At 23.9% G+C, this 17,182-nt stretch overlaps 2 protein-coding genes across 5 annotated transcripts; one reads left to right on the top strand and one right to left on the bottom strand.

Moving 5' to 3' along the window:
• The first annotated feature begins 50 nt into the window (after positions 1 to 50).
• Positions 51 to 5,769, top strand: LOC122512592. Of its 4 annotated transcripts, none has more exons than XM_043628511.1 (4): positions 51 to 98; positions 4,708 to 4,885; positions 5,024 to 5,249; positions 5,428 to 5,769. In XM_043628511.1, the coding sequence occupies exons 2-4, from the start codon at positions 4,708 to 4,710 to the stop codon at positions 5,615 to 5,617; spliced, it is 594 nt and encodes a 197-aa protein (XP_043484446.1). In that variant the 5' UTR covers positions 51 to 98; the 3' UTR covers positions 5,618 to 5,769. The 4 variants fall into 4 exon arrangements, with proteins under 4 accessions (XP_043484446.1, XP_043484444.1, XP_043484443.1 ...); XM_043628509.1 differs by lacking the exon at positions 51 to 98 and adding an exon at positions 710 to 956 and having other exon boundaries at positions 5,428 to 5,767; XM_043628508.1 differs by lacking the exon at positions 51 to 98 and adding an exon at positions 4,298 to 4,393.
• Positions 5,770 to 6,215: 446 nt separating this feature from the next.
• On the bottom strand, positions 6,216 to 14,848 carry LOC122512602. The gene is made up of 4 exons (XM_043628524.1): positions 14,372 to 14,848; positions 8,650 to 10,728; positions 7,072 to 7,217; positions 6,216 to 6,587 (listed from the first exon to the last, which is right to left on the bottom strand). The coding sequence occupies exons 1-4, from the start codon at positions 14,827 to 14,829 to the stop codon at positions 6,481 to 6,483; spliced, it is 2,790 nt and encodes a 929-aa protein (XP_043484459.1). The 5' UTR covers positions 14,830 to 14,848; the 3' UTR covers positions 6,216 to 6,480.
• Between the last annotated feature and the right edge of the window lie 2,334 nt (positions 14,849 to 17,182).

The following is a 17,182-nucleotide window of genomic DNA, read 5'->3' as shown; positions in this document are numbered from 1 at the left end:
AAATTTAATATATTATAAATTAATTAAAACAAAGTGCTTCAATTAATTAACAAGTGAAGTGAATTTTGTGATATTATAAAAATTATATTATTAAGAATGTAAGTACCTAATTGTTTATTAAAATTTACAAATTTGTTATTCATTACTATTATTATTATTTGTAATATTTTCCTATTATTTATTATTTACATAAATAAATAATATTAATATTTATTTTTTCGTTTAAATTGTTTTAATTATTGTTATTGTTACTATTTCTGTAATTATCATTACCTATTATTATTATTATTATTATTATTATTATTATTATTTTTTTTTTTTTTTTTTTTTTTTTTTTTTTTTTTTTTTTTATAATAACGACGATTATAACCTTATTGGGAAAATTATATTTAATATTAAATTTGATAACATTATTTTATTATAAATAAACAATAGAAATAAATAAACAAAAATTTAGAAACAGTAAAAATAAATCGAAGAAAATAAACGAACAATAGAACTAAAAGGAAGAAATTAAAACAAACGGTAGAAATAAACTAAAGAAAATAAATAAACAAAAATCAATCGAAGAAAATGAATAAATTATAAAAAATAAAATAATTAAACTTGATAAATAAAATCCTTCTATAAAAAGAAATGGAAAAATTAGCGCCTTAACAGCCGATAATTTTTCAATTTTTTTTTTATAGGGAAAAATATGACTTCAGAAAGCACGCGCGCAATTTCAATGAGTAGTAATTAATCTAATTTTAAGAATTGATAACGCAATAATAAAATATTGTTAATAGAATGCATATATCTATATGTATCTATAAATATTCGTGTGGGTGAGATTGTGACAACACTAAGGTGCAGGTGGTGTTTAATAATCCAGTAATTATATTGCTCATATTTACTCGAAACTAATAAGAAGAGAGAAATCCCACAAGTTTGATACTTTATATATTGCCAACAAGGTGTGCGTATAACTAGACTAATAATTTTTATGCAAAAAAAAAGTCGATGAGCTGCGAAAAAAGAAAATAATACTAATTGTCACGCAACATTATTTAAACACTATATTATACGCAATAAAAAAAAGTGAAAAAGGAAAATTAATTTTTCAATTTTAAAAAATTTTTCCCAAAACTAAGCGAAAAAGAAATTTTTTTTTAATTTCGTTAACAAATCAGGGATTATTTTTTTAATTTATTTAAATTCTTTGCCATCTGACTGCAAAGTTTACACAAAAAAATAGTAGAAAAATAAATTGAAAATAGAAATATAAAAAATTTTTTTAATAAATATTGAAATAAATATTTATAATAATTATAAGCGTTAAAGTAGGATTCTTGAGAAATAATTAAATTTCAAAAAGTATTTAAATTGAAATCATTGTAATTCTAATTGCTGTAAAAATATAATATTTAAATAAAAAAATTTTTTTTATTTGTTAGCTTCCTTCAAAATTAAAAGTTTTGGATCAAATTATTCAAAAATTCTCAAAAATAATTCAATTTTAGTAAATTTTCAGTTAGAATTTTCATAAAAAAAATTTTTCAAATGACTTTACATTTAAAGTATTTCGAAATTTTAAACAAATAAAGAGCAATAAATATTTGAATATTTATTTTTAAAAAATGATTGAAATTTGAAAGATTTAATTTTAAAATTTAAAAAAATTTTTTTATTTTTTTTTTATTTATTTTTTCATCTTTAAAAATAATCTATAAATATAATTGTATTTTCAAAAATACATTTTAGGAATTTACACAAATTATTCCATTTAAATAATTCAATTGAGCCTTCCAATTCTCGTAGTTGAATTCTGATAGGAATTAATTTGAAAAAAAATTTCAGCTAAAAATTTAGAAAATAATTGAATATTTCAAACGTTAGAAAAGGATTTTTAGGTAATTAATTAAAATGCAAAAGATATTTAAGTTAAATTCTTTGAAAATTTCAAGAAAACAAAAGTATAACAAAATTAGAATTGTTATTTTCAAACCTTATAAATTCTTAATTTTCTTTAAAAATTCTTAAGGTTTTGAATAATTTTATTCATAAATTCTAAAGAAATAATTCAATTTTGGAAGAATAAATAAGAATAATTTTTAATTTTTGTTTTACAAAAATATTAAAGTTTTGAATAATTTAATTTAGAAATTCCAAAAAAATTTGTTTCTTAAAAAAATGTAATTAAAATGTTTTTAAATAATTGTATTTCCAAAAATAATTTTAAAAAATTCAATTCTCTTAGTCAAATTCTGTCAGGAATTGATTTAAAAAAATGTTCAGTTAAAATTTTAGAAAATAATTGAATGTTTAAAGCCTTATAACAAGAATTTTAGAAATTAATTAAGGGGCCGTTCAAAAAATACGTAACGCTATTTTTCGGAAATTTGGACCCCCCCCCTCCCCCCATGTAACGCAATGTTCTATACATTAGCGCCATTTTTTCTGCTGACCGTAACAAATAGCTTGACCCCCCTCCCCCCTAAAGCGTTACGTATTTTTTGAACGGCCCCTAAATTTGAAGAAATTTTTAAATAAAATTCTTTGAAATTTTAAGGAAAGCAAAAGGATTTTTTTTTTTTTTAATTTTTAAAAATTTTTTTTTTTATTTTTATTTTTTTTATTTTTTTTTAAACTTCTTAAACTTATAAAAAATTTTATTTAAAAGTTCTAAAAAAATAATTGAATTTTGGAAGAATTACATTTGCAATTTTTAGAAATAATTAAATTTCAAAAGGTTTTTTTATTGAAATTATTTGAAATTTTAATTCTTGTGGAAAAATAAATAAGATTAAGTTTTTAAATTTTTTGTTCAACAAAAACTATTAAAGTTTTGAATAATTTAATTTATAAATTCCGAAGAAATTTCTTTCATGAAGAAATGTAATTAAAATTTTTTTGAAAATAATTTTAAAAAATTGAAACAATTGAAAATTAAGTCAAATTTAATTGAAATAAATTTTATATTTTACAAAATTTTATTTTTCTTTTAAAAATTATTTTGAAATATAAACGTATTTTTGAAGAATTCTAATTCAAAATTTGGAAAATAATTGAATTTTAAAGAATTAAACTTATTACCAGGATTGTTCGAGTGGTACTCAAAGGTTCAATTATTTCATAAAAAATATCTTGCATTCAAGTTTTTGGAAATATCTTGGCGATTTTTACGAGGTCAAATAATTCTTAATTTTTTTCTTAAATTTAAAGAAAAACTGTTAGAAAAATTATATTTTTTTTAAAAAAGAATTTTCATTGAATTTCAAAAAGAAAATCTTTTAAAGTAACAATGGCAATGAAAATTTCACGCGTGTTGTTTTGCAAGTAATAGTAATAACGGTAATACTATTAATTATAATAGTTTTAATAGCAATAATTATAATAATATTTGACATGTGATGAAAATTGAAATTAAAAATAAATAGGTATTATAAAGATTGGATTAAAGGACAATGTATAAACCGTTAACTTTTCATGAAACCGTATTAAGTTCCTTTGTTATCATAAGATTTGAATATAGGGGAAGGTGGGGCTAAACGATACATTTTCTGTTAAAAAGCTTTACTATTAAAAAAAAGTTTTCAAATTAGATCAAGAAGGTATTAATTTAGAACCAATTTTGCATACTTTTTCATTTGTTTTATTTTAATATCCAAAAAACTGTGTAGATTCGAAACCCCCTTTGTTTTAATTCGACAACTTTCGTTGTAGTATTAACGATACTTTAATTTAGCCCCGCTTGTATTTTTTATTTAAATCAAATAAGAAAAATAATAAATTGCTTTTAAATTAATTGTGTTTCAAAAATTTTTAAGCTAAAAAAAAAAATTCGATAAGAATTCAAGGTTTAATTTTTTTAAAAATGTTTCAATATCAAGAACCAGAATCTTTGTGCAATTTTTTAATCAATTTAGAATTGATAGAATTAATTAAATTTATAAAGTTTAGTAATTCGCTGGTTGGGTGAAGAAACATGACAACTTGGTTTGGCTTTGAATAACATGACCCGTCGAATGACATGACACCAAACCGAGTTATCCTGCTTTTGCTCCCAATCATCGATTTGTAAAAATTTAATATATATTTTTCTAATACTTCTGATAAAATTTGCTGGCATTTAATTTTTCTAATTGGTGACAAGAATTTAGAACTGAAATTCGTTTGGAGTTTTGAAATTGTTACGTCCAGTTTAAACAAGAATTTGAGTTTTAAAACTCTCTTGATCCTTGCACTGTAAGCTCTGTCCAAAAAGTACTTGTCACAATTCAAGCAACAGTTTCAGAGCACAATTAAGTAATCTAAACTTGTTAGTCCTTTTATGCCGTTCTCCAGAGCCACTTATGCTGAAAATCAGAACTATTACAAACTGTTAAAGAGTCATTGTAGAACAAAGATTTATGTAGTGTATCAAGTAACCCCATCCCCCCATATTTTTATTTCCCTTGAAACTTTTGAATTATTTATTTATTTATTTAATTTATTTAATAATTAAATTTTCGTTTTCATAAGAACGCTATTTTCATTCAATTAAAAATGAACTTTTTTTTTAAGCAAATAAGTAGGTTTAGACTTTGAGATTAACGAAGCTATACATATTTTTTTTTTTAGTAAAAAAAATAAAAAGGAAATAATTTTTTGATTGTGTAAAAGGTGAAGCAAGTCATTTAGGTAAATACACGTAATATTGACACGAAATTATAATTATTTTTTCAGATGAAATCATTCGTTTGTTGCCTATGCCTTGTGGCGTCACTAAAAACAATTTCAGCATTAACGAAACCATTGAGTTTAACCAATAATGAAGGGGAATTTAATAATTGGGAGGAAGTTTCTTCAAATGAAAATTTATCCGATAATTCACAAATTGATTATTTTGCTAATGATAATACCAGTAAGGAACCAATGAATTTAAATTATTAAAGACATATTCATACAATAAAAATTGATTTAGTATTTAGTAATTTAGTAATTTTTGCCTTAATAAATTACTATCAATAATAATTTCAAAAATACTGCAATTTTTCTTTAGAATCATACACGCAAACAAGCGATGCCGATCTTCAAGAATTATCAAGAATTTTAGAAACATTATTAGAACAAACAGGTCCCTGGAAAGCACCTCTTGTTGTTTTTGAAGTACCATCACAACAAATTGTCGATGATTCTGAATCAAAAAATATTGAGGTAGATGAACATGATCTTAAAAAAAGATCAAGATATTATCGTCGTTATCCATGGAAGAGACGAAATTCCAGGTGAGAGAGAAATTATACTGTAAATTTTTTTATAAATAAAAGTAAATATTAATTTATTTATAAATAAAAGTAAATATTAATTTATTTATAAATAAAAGTAAATATTAATTATTAAATTAAATAAGAAAATAACTTCAATTTTTTTTCTAATTTAATTTTTCACCTCCAAATTTCGCAGTAGTTACGATTACAGAGAAGAGCAATATTTATGTATGCCATCAAGAAAAGAAGTTCTCAAATTATTAGTCGCTCTACATGGGACACGAGGACATGAAGAATTTTTAAGAACAGATGTTGACTTTTGTAAACGACACAAACCCGGAGGTTCAGTTTTCACTAATATTCGATTTTTGGGTCGTCGAAAATAAATTACCAATTATTATTACCACTAATTATACAACGATTGGCAATATTTTAATTTTCAATTGATAATTAACTGATTTTTTAATCAGTGCCATTCAAGTTTTAATTTTATTCCTATTATTATCATTAATATTGTTATTATTATTACTATTTTTATTATAATTACTGGATATTATTATTATTTTTTTTCTGCTATTTATTATTGAAAATAATTGTTATTTTTATTATTATTATAAAAATTCATACTACGAGTATGATAAAAAGTCAATAAAATGAATTAACTAATTAGTTCAAACTGCTTAAGATTAATTAATTGTAATTTTATTACAAATAAAATTTATTTTTTTCGCTGAATATACAAATATATTTTTTTCAATATGTATATATAAAATTTTTGAAGATATTTTTTTAAATACCATAAAATTTTTTTAAAAAAATATTCAAATAGTGTATATATATATATATATATATAAAAATCCTTGCCACAGTAAATAATAGGTGTCAAATAATTGTTATAGATGAATGGTGAAAATATTAATAAATTACAAACAGAAGATTATAATAATGATAAATTTTTGTTTTAAACAAAAAATAATAATATTTATTGTATAAATAGTTTTAAGAAGAAAATTTATCATGTACAAATAATATCAATCAATGTTACAAAAATCTGTGTATAAGTATCTTATAAAAGATAATTTAAAAAAATAAATAAACAATTTTCCTCAAAACCCGAATTGATAAACAAATTCTTTATTTAAATAAAAATGTTTTTAATGAAAGTACTTTTTAATTTTTTAAATAAGTAAAAAAATAAAATAAATTTCAAAAAAGATTTCTTTTTTACTAAACTATTTTTAATAGACAATTAACAATGTCTTTGTACAAAATCAATGCTAAATCCTTTTCCACTTCCAATTGCATCGGTGACGAAATAAATATCTGCTACTCTTGATTGTGAAAGATCGAAAAAAGCTGCAAAAAAAAAAAAAGTCTGCATTATTGTATTGTTTTTTTAATTTATATACCTATTTTGCCAATAATGAAAATCATTCTAAAGAAAATGAAAAAATTTAATACAGACACAGAAATGTAATAATTAGATGGTCTTAAATATTATCTATTTTATTCTGACGCAAGAAATACGCGTCATAACTTTATAAGAGGAAACTGTTTCCGATTGACGTCTACTGTAAATCTTTATAATTTTATATTTTATTTCATGAATTGTTTTTATATTCTATCATTTTTTATTAACATAATTATAATTTAATGAAAATTAAATTACAAACAATTATTGTAAATTATTTTCATCTTTAGTTAATTATATTATTTATTTTTATTTTCTGATTTTATTTTTTAATTATTAGTTTAAAAACATTGTTTTTAAATATTTCCCTATTAAAAATAATAGAAAAGAAATAAAGAAATTAAATGAAAAAAATTCAACACTACTTACTTGTCGTTCCAAGTAAAGAACTACCACAATAACGTTTATTTTGCCCGCTGAACATTAAATTATCCTTGGCACATCCAAAGCTTGGTTCTAAATAAAAATCTAGAAATGAAACTTCCAATCGACAGAAGCCAGGTGCTCGGTAAAATCTATGAGAAAAAATTCTAATTAAATTTTATTCTATTAATTTTAATTTTTAATTTAATTTGATTATTACCTATCTATAGTTATTTTTTAAGTAGTTTAAGTTAATCATAATTTAACTTATAATTCATTTTTTAGTTTCTATAATTTAATTAGTAACTATTTAATAAGTAATAATTTGATTTTAATTGCCTATCTAATTATTATTTATTTATTTATAATTATTAACTATTCATCTATTAATTATTGTTCAACTAAATTAATTTAATTTATTTATTAATTGCTATTTATAATTATTTATTATCAAACATTATTTGCTATAAATTTATTTACTTATTAATTATTTCGATTTTATTTACTTATAAACTATTTTAAGTACTTAATTTTTAAATTCTTTAATTTAATTAGTAATTATTTAAAAATAATTTGATTTTAACTATTTAATATATTATTTATAACTATTTATTCTATACTTATTTATTATTTGTACCTATTTCTTATTTATTTACAAGTATTAACTGTTTATTATTATTTACAAAAATAAAATTTGAGGAAACTTTCTAGAAAATTATTATTCTCGTTACAGAAGATTCGACATCAACGATGTTTGTCAACTTTTAGTAAATATTTATTATTAAGTATTTTTAAATATTAATTTACAATTTTAATAATTTAGATAATTTTAATTATTTGTAATTAAAATGTTTTATAATTAATGAATTTCAACTCATTTATTATTATTTATAATTGACTATTTATAATCATAATTATTTACAGTTATTAATTATTTAATAATTAATCCTTTAGTTATTTAAAATTAATTATTTATTATTAATTTAAAAAAATGAAATTTTAGGAAACTTTCTAGAAAATTATTATTATTATTCTAGTCACGGAAGCTTCGACATCAACGACCTTTGTCAACTTTTCGTAAATATTATTTTATTATTAATTATTTTTAAATATATTTACAATTTTAATTATTTAGAGCATTTAAATTATTTGTAATTATTACTGAATAAATTTCAACTCTTATTATTATTTATAATTGAATACTTATAATCTTATTTACAGTTATTAATTATTTGTAGTTATTTATAATTAATCTTTTAGTTATTTAAAATTAATTATTTATTATTAATTTAAAAATCTTAACCCAGAATAATGTACGGGTAATTTACGATTTGGTTTTCCAAAACTATAGTAAGACTATAGAACTCTTATGCACTTTTTATTATTATTATTTATAGGTATTAATTACTTAGTATTATTTATTAAACAATTTTTATTTAATTTTTTTTAATGTTTTAAGGTTTAATGTCATACAATGTTAACTATTTACAGTTATTAATTAATTAACTAAACATAATAATGACTTATTTGTAAATTTTTATTGTGAATGTAAATATTAATTACCATTTAAAGAAAATTACTGACCTGTAGCATTTTCGTAAATTATTTGGATACTGATTCGGATAGAAAGGCGAAGTAATTACTCCCTGAACAGCCGTGATTTCTTCACAATTTCCCTGGACTCCATTCCAAATGCTTTTTCCATGAACAAAATTCAACAATTTTCCCGAATTTCCCAAATCATAACATTTAGCACCCGTGAAAAATGCATCTCTTGCCGCGACAATCCAATCAAGAAAAGCTCGATTCTCACATGAATTCAAAAATAATTTCTCATTCTGACCAACTGTCGACTGATGTTGAAGATTAAAATTTCCAAAATTGTCATTTTGTCCCGAATAAAAGTAATCGCCTCTCGAATTTGTCCTCGAAAAATTCCCCAACAATTCTTTAGAATCTTCCAATTCATTGCCATTATTTTCCAATTGGATAGTTTTCAATTCCTCTCCAAATTTGTAATTCGAACCTTGACGATTTTGAATGAAGGGATAATCACACACCTCCTGAATTAATTCAATCAAAAACCCACTGAATTTCGATTTTGGAAAACCATTATAACGAACATTAATTAAAAGCGCCTGGAGATTATCGAAAGGAAACACGAGACTCAAACCAGTTTTACAACCGCAAAATTTTTTTCCACCAATTATCAAAGAACCGTCTCTACAGAATGGATCCTCATTCCCGAAATTAAAGAATTTAAAATTTAGTCTCAAACGACAACTGGTAAATGATAATTTACGTATTGTGTAACCACATTCAAACGAATTGGACGAGAAAGTATTTTTCGGAAAACCTGGACTCGAAATAAAAGTTCTCGGCGATGGAGCTTTTGGTCCGCAACATTCGGACACTGGTCTCGACCAACTGGGGTAATTCGGCAGTCCTGGAAAAATTCCCGAAGAACTAATGTCAGGTCCAAGATAACCAACGAACGAATTTGTCGATTCAAAACCAACCTTCGGAATAATATTTTCCGAATTTAAATTCGGATCTAAATTCGAAAAGTGTGGGGCACTGATTCCCGAACCCGAGAGCGAATTAACATTAACAGAATTGATATTTCCATTGTCAAAAAATCCAAAATTTGTATCTAAAGTTGTTCCCACTCCATTGGGGGCAAAATTGGAACCAGTTCCGAAACTATTTTCAAAATTTACCGAAACATCGTTCGCTGGATTCGGGTCTAAATTCGGTTTGAAGGCATATCCGTGTCCGAAATTATTTCCAGAAACTCCCGGCTTGTAATTAGTTTCGTGTCCGCAATTATTTCCAGAAACTCCCGGATTGTAATTCGTTTCATGTCCGAAATTATTTACAGAAATTCCCGGCTTGTTGTAATTCGTTTTGTGTCCGAAATTATTGTCAGAAACTCCCGGCTTATAATTAATTCCATGACCGAAATTATCCTCAGAAATTCCCGGCCCGAAATTATTGTCAGAAACTCCCGGCTTGTAATTAATTCCATGACCGAAATTATCCTCAGAAATTCCCGGCCCGAAATTATTGTCAGAAACTCCCGGCTTGTAATTAATTCCCGGTCCGAAATTATTGTCAGAAATTCCCGGCTTGTGATTACTGTCAAAATTCAAATCCGTATTTTCTACAGTAATTTCCGATTTTAAAGTTGTCCCTGAACCGATACCATAACCAACTTCATTTCTACTTTCAATACTCAAACCATAAATTCCATTTGAAGAGAAATTTTTCAATTTACTAGACAATTTGTTCCCACTTTTTTCAACACGAAACGGAATCGAGGAAAATATTGGCAATGAAAAATTTCTTTCCGGAGTTAAATATTGAGAATATGTGAAATTTCGGGGCGAATTTTCCGTGGGTGGTAGAAAAAGATATGTCGACGAGTCCAATAATGATCGAGAGAAATTTTTTCTGTCAGAATTATTATTATCATCGGGAAATTTTATTTTTGATGGATAAATTGGCGAGAGAGTTTCCACAGTTTCTTGTTTATGATTTGAGAGTGATTTGAAATGTTTGTCAATTAAAGTTTTATCCATTTTTTCCTGATGAAAGGAATTGATTGATTTTTCGACATTTTCAGTTTGCGTTACTTGTCGTGTTCCAATTTCAGGGTGATATCTAAAAAATAAAGAATGTCAAAAAAAGAAGTAACAATATTATTTCGGCATTAATTATTTAAATTAAAAATTTACAATATATCACAATAAAATTCTAATTTAAAAAAAAAAATTCAAACTTCAATTTTAGCTACAATCAAAATTTTCATTTTCGAAAAAGATTTCCATTTACATTTAGTACCTACAATTTTATGAAACTTTAATTACTGAGAAATATATCATTTAATAAATTTCAAAACTTCAATTATCGTATAAAAATTAAATTGAAATTTTTAAAAAGCTAGTTATATTAGAATTACTAATTAAATTTTTAGATTTCAATTTCAATTTTTTCAAAAAAACACAAAAATTCATTTTTAAAATTTCAAATTTTTGAGTATCTGACATTTTCTAAATAATAACATTTGATAATTCAATTATTTTGAAAACCAATTACATAAATTAATTATAATTTAAATTAAGCGCCTTTTTATGCTATTTTCGATTGTCTAATAGCGTTCGGGTGGACCTGCTACTACTTTAAAGATAAAATAAATTTTTCTATTTCACAGGATGTTGTTCAGCAACATCCCAGCAACAATCTAGGAAGTTTCCAGTACATGGAAATTAGCAAAATTAAAACGAATTTAATTTAAGCGCCTTTTTATGCTATTTTCGATTGTCTGATAGCGTTCGGGTGGACCTGCTACTACTTTAAAGTTATAATAAAATATTCTATTTCACAGGATGTTGTTCAGCAACATCTCAGCAACAATCTAGGAAGTTTCCAGTACATGGAAATTAGCAAAATTAAAAAGAATTTAATTTAAGCGCCTTTTTATGCTATTTTCGATTGTCTGATAGCGTTCGGGTGGACCTGCTACTACTTTAAAGTTATAATTAAATATTCTATTTCACAGGATGTTGTTCAGCAACATCCCAGCAACAATTTACGTGGATTCAGGTCCATGGATATTAGTAAAATTAAAATGAATTTAATTTAAGCGTCTTTTTATGCTAATTTTGATTATCTGATAGCCTTCGGGTGGACCTGCTACTACTTTAAAGATAAAATAAATTTTTCTATTTCACAGGATGTTGTTCAGCAACATCCCAGCAACAATCTAGGAAGTTTCCAGTACATGGAAATTAGCAAAATTAAAACGAATTTAATTTAAGCGCCTTTTTATGCTATTTTCGATTGTCTGATAGCGTTCGGGTGGACCTGCTACTACTTTAAAGATAAAATAAAATTTTCTATTTCACAGGATGTTGTTCAGCAACATCCCAGCAACAATCTAGGAAGTTTCCAGTACATGGAAATTAGCAAAATTAAAAAGAATTTAATTTAAGCGCCTTTTTATGCTATTTTCGATTGTCTGATAGCGTTCGGGTGGACCTGCTACTACTTTAAAGTTATAATTAAATATTCTATTTCACAGGATGTTGTTCAGCAACATCCCAGCAACAATTTACGTGGATTCAGGTCCATGGATATTAGTAAAATTAAAATGAATTTAATTTAAGCGTCTTTTTATGCTATTTTCGATTGTCTGATAGCGTTCGGGTGGACCTGCTACTACTTTAAAGTTATAATAAAATATTCTATTTCACAGAATGTTGTTCAGCAACATCCCAGCAATAATCTAGGAAGTTTCCGGTACATGGAAATTAGCAAAATTAAAACGAATTTAATTTAAGTACCTTTTTATGCTAATTTTAATAGTCTGATAGCCTTAGGGTGGACCTGCACTGAAAAAAATTTAAGGAGTTAACGGACTCGGGAGTTAAAGTTTTCGAGTTAAAAATCAACTCCAAAAGAGAGTTAATTTCTAACTCCCTTCATTTAACACCCGCGCGAGTTATTTTTTCCTTGGGGAGTTAGTATTTGGGTGTGAAACTTTAACTCTCTTTATTTAACTCCCCTGGCATTATCTTCTCAATGGGTGCGACTTTTGTAGACCTCCCAGGGGAGTTAAAATTTAACTCCCTTTTTTTACAGTGTGCTTTTACTTTAAAGTTGCAATAAAATATTCTATTTCACAGGATGTTGTTCAGCAACATCCCAACATCAATCTAGGTGGATACTGGTTCAGAGAAATCAGTAGAATTGATAAGTATTAAATTTAAATATAATATCATAATTTTTATCAAAAATCGTAAATGTAATTGAATGTTTTAGATAATTTTAATTGAAAATTGTGATTTTAATTAAAAGTAATAGAAAATTTCAATTAAAAATTGTAATTTTTATTGAAAATCGTAAATGTAGTTGAAAGATTTTTAATGAAAATCATAATTCTAATAGAAGGTACATAATAGGAAATTTTAATTGAAAATTGTAATTTTAATTGAATTTCGTAATTGTATTTAAAATTTTGTAGATAATTTTAATTGAAATTTGTGATTTTAATTGAAGATTGCAGTTAGGGGAGGATGGGGCAAGGATAGTTAGGTAAGACCTTTTCGGATCTAGCGGCCAAACTTGATTATGTATCTGCAAATGAAAAGTATTTTTGGAAAGCCTGGTTATTTGGCTATAATTTTGCTGTACATTATTTTACTGTAGACTCAAATCCCTACGAGATACGAATGAAAAAGTAAACAAAAATTTTTAACTATCCTTGCCCCAGTACCGGGGCAAGGATAGTTAAAAGAATTCGAATGCCAAAAATGTTATAGAAAATTAGTAAATTTTTGTTTTTTTTATTTTACTGGATTTAGACTATTCAATATTGATATCCCAAGTATTAAAAATATGTATGGGACATTTTCTGAATTGCAATTATTATATTAAAATTCATCTGAACTAGAATCAGAAGTTTAACCAATTTTTTTCAGACGACCACCTATTTCTTGGTCATAAGCTTCGTTTTCCGTATATAATTACGCAACATTATGTATATCAACCTAAAAAGAACAATTAAACAGTTTTTTAAAATTTTCAATGGTATTAACACGCTTTTACCGTGCCGTATTATCTCTAACTATCCTTGCCCCATGAGCCCATATTTCAGTTTATTCCAAATTTTAAGGAACGACGTGAATTAATTTGAAAATAAATACGATATTCGTGTTCAGCAGGAAATTCCACTCCGGAAAACATTTTACGTAAAAAATATTCTGAAATTCTAATGTAGAAAACAATATGATAAACATTACGTTGACATTTTAGCAAAACAGACTTTTTTCAAAAATAATCTCCCAACTTCGCAAATGGTGACAGATTGACTTGCAATTTTTACAATCACCTTTTGGTGTTAAAACGCGAATATACTATGAATTACGCGATTTTTGAGCAAGCCGTCTAAGCATAACAGCAACTAACTATCCTTGCCCCTTAACTATCCTTGCCCCATCCTCCCCTACTTATAATTGAAAAATGCAGGTAATACTAATTGAAACCCGCAATTTTAATTGAAAATCGTAATTGTAATTGAAAGCATTATATAATTTTAAATGAAAATTGTGATTTTAATTGAAAATTGTAATTTCAATCGAAATTCAATCATAATTTCAATTAAAAATACTAGTTTTAACAAAAATTCTAAATCCACTTTAATAAAGTAAACTTGTACATTGGAATTTTCAAAACTATTAAAATATTTCCCAATTTTTATCTATTTATCTATCAATATTAGAAAAATGAAAAGGAAAACACTTACCCAGTATTATTCTTGTTCTGTGTATTGACACAAGGCAATGTTGTCACTAATATTCGAAATCCCTTTGTCCCAATTTCCTTTCCAGAGTGAAAATGGATTTTCAACACATTATTCATTCCTTTGAATACACGCATTGCCGCGCTTCTTCCACAATAAATATTCGACTCGCCAATTTGTAAAAAATCATTTTCACATTTTTCCGTTGCTCGAATATTCAAGTCGAGAAATTGCAAATGAAATTCCTGCTCGCAACGCGCCTGTCTCATTCCACGTAAATAATACGTACAATTCAAATTCGCCGGATAATTACCCGGATAATTCGGACTGATTATCGAATATTGATAACCCGAAAATGTTCCTCCACAATTGTCATTTTTATTTTCACACAAAACACAGGGGAAATTTTTTGCAATTAATACAAAAATTGTCAAAATTGTGAATTTGGGTAAGTTTTCCATTTTTGGATTTTATTTTTTAAAAAACGGTTTTTTTTAACTATAACGTCTTTTTTTAAACTAAAACGTCTTTTTTCAAACTAAAACGTCTTTTTTCAAACTAAAACGTCTTTTTTCAAACTAAAACGTTTGAAAAATTATTTTATAAAATTTTTATAAAAAAATTTTTTATAAAAAGGAATTTTTGGAAAAAATATATTATTTTTAGAAAAAGGGATTTTTAAAAAAAATAGTATTTTTTTCGGAGAATAATTTCAGTGCATTTCGTGTCGAGTCAAAAATGAAACTGACTATTCGAATGCAGGTAACCATTCTCTTATGACATTGCTGTGTTTGGCCAAGTTAAATATTTCCAAGTTTCACTAAATGAAAAGACATTATTTGAGATATGACACAAAAGCGAGGAGAAAAATATAAAAGAAAAAGGGTGTGTCTAAAAAGAGGATGTGTGTATAGAAATCGACATTATAAATTTCAGGAACATTACAACTATAATCTTTGACCCAATGATCGAGTTTTACTTTCTTTCATATAATCATACTTTTAGAAATGTTATTAATAGAATTTACAAATAATAAAAAAAGTGTGAGAGAGAGAGAGAGAGAATTGTCACATTTACTCTATGTCGTGAGTCAATTTTTCACTTCCTGTCTATTATCAATAATAAAAATAATAAAAAAAGGAAATAAACAAATTAAAAAAGGGAAATTATTTGACATGTCGCAATTTTCTATAAAAATAATTCTTCTCTTCTCAATACAGAAAAAAATAGATTTTTCTTACATTTAAAAATTTTTTTATATCTTTCCCCTTCGAGAAAAATTCCATGATTTTTCTCTGCGCTTTTAGAAATTTTTATATTTTTTTTGTAAATTTTAAAACTGAAATCATTCAAAAAATTTTTTTTTCTTTTTGTTGTAAATTTTTAACTATTTAAGTAATAAATTATTACTTTCGAAAATTTATTTTAAAACTTATTTTTCTAAATAAAAAAATTGTAAGCAAAAATTTTTATTATTTTTAAAAACAATTTCAGGAAAATTTCACCAAATATTTCAATTATTTTTCAAAATTGAAATAAAATTTTTTCAAACAATTCAATTATTTTTATAAATAATAAAATTGTACGCAAGAATTTCATTATTTTTAAAAACAATTTCAGACTAATTTTACCAAATATTTCAATTATTTTTCAAAATTTAAATAAAAATTTTTTAAACAATTCAATTATTTTTATAAATAATAAAATTGTACGCAAGAATTTCATTATTTTTAAAAACAATTTCAGTAAAATTTCACCAAATATTTCAATATTTTTAAAAATTGAAATAAAATTTTTTACAGGAATTCAATTATTTTTAGAAATAACAAAATTTTTCAGAGGAATTCAATTATTTTCAATTCAATTTTAAAAGAATTTAAGTAACTTTCTCAAAAAATTGTAATAAAATTCTGCAAAATAATTCAATTATTTACAAAAATAGTAAAATTCTTCATAGGAATTCAATTATTTAAAAAAAACAATTTCAGTAAAATTTGGCCAAAAACCTTATTTATTTTTAAAAATCGAAATAAAATTCTTCTAAACAATTCAATTATTTTTGTAAATAATACAAAAATTTTACAGGAATTCAATGATTTTCAGAAATAATGAAATTTTTCATATAGGAATTTAATTATTTTTGAATTTAATTTTAATAGAATATTTCAAAAGAATTTAAATATTTTTTAAAAATTCTTCAAAATAATTCAATTATTTTAAATATTATTATTAAATAAAACTCTAATTAAATTTCTAGAATGAATTTAATTATTTTCAATATTTTTTTTTTAAATCTCTCGCAGTAATTTAAATTATTTTTCATAATTATAATTAAATTCTTGTCAAGAATTTAATTATTTTTATAAATAATGAAATTCTTCGGAATAGTTGAATTATTTTTTTGTAAAAATTTTAGTAAAATTTTGCCAAAGATTTTAATTATTTATAAAAATTGAATCAAAATTTTTATAAACAATTCAATGATTATTTCAAAAAAATCTACAATATTTAGTTTATTTTTTTTCAAAAATAATTTAATTTTTCAAATGAATTCAATTATTTTCGATTCAACTTTAATGGAATAATGAAATAAAAATTTAATTATTTTTATAAATAATAAAATTTTTCGAAAGAATTCAATTATTATTAAAACAATTATTTTAGTAAAATTTTGCCAAAGATTTCAATTGTTTGTAAAAATTGAATCAAAATTTTTCTAAAAAATTCAATTATTTTTTTAATTTTCCATATAATTTCAATTTAATTCAATTCAATATCAAACATATAAATTCAATTATTTTCAGAAAATAGAAA

Source organism: Leptopilina heterotoma, unplaced genomic scaffold (genome assembly GCF_015476425.1).
Source record: "Leptopilina heterotoma isolate Lh14 unplaced genomic scaffold, ASM1547642v1 Lhet_123, whole genome shotgun sequence".
In the NCBI taxonomy this organism is placed as follows: Eukaryota; Metazoa; Arthropoda; class Insecta; order Hymenoptera; family Figitidae; genus Leptopilina; species Leptopilina heterotoma.
This window is presented reverse-complemented; position numbering and strand designations above follow the sequence as displayed.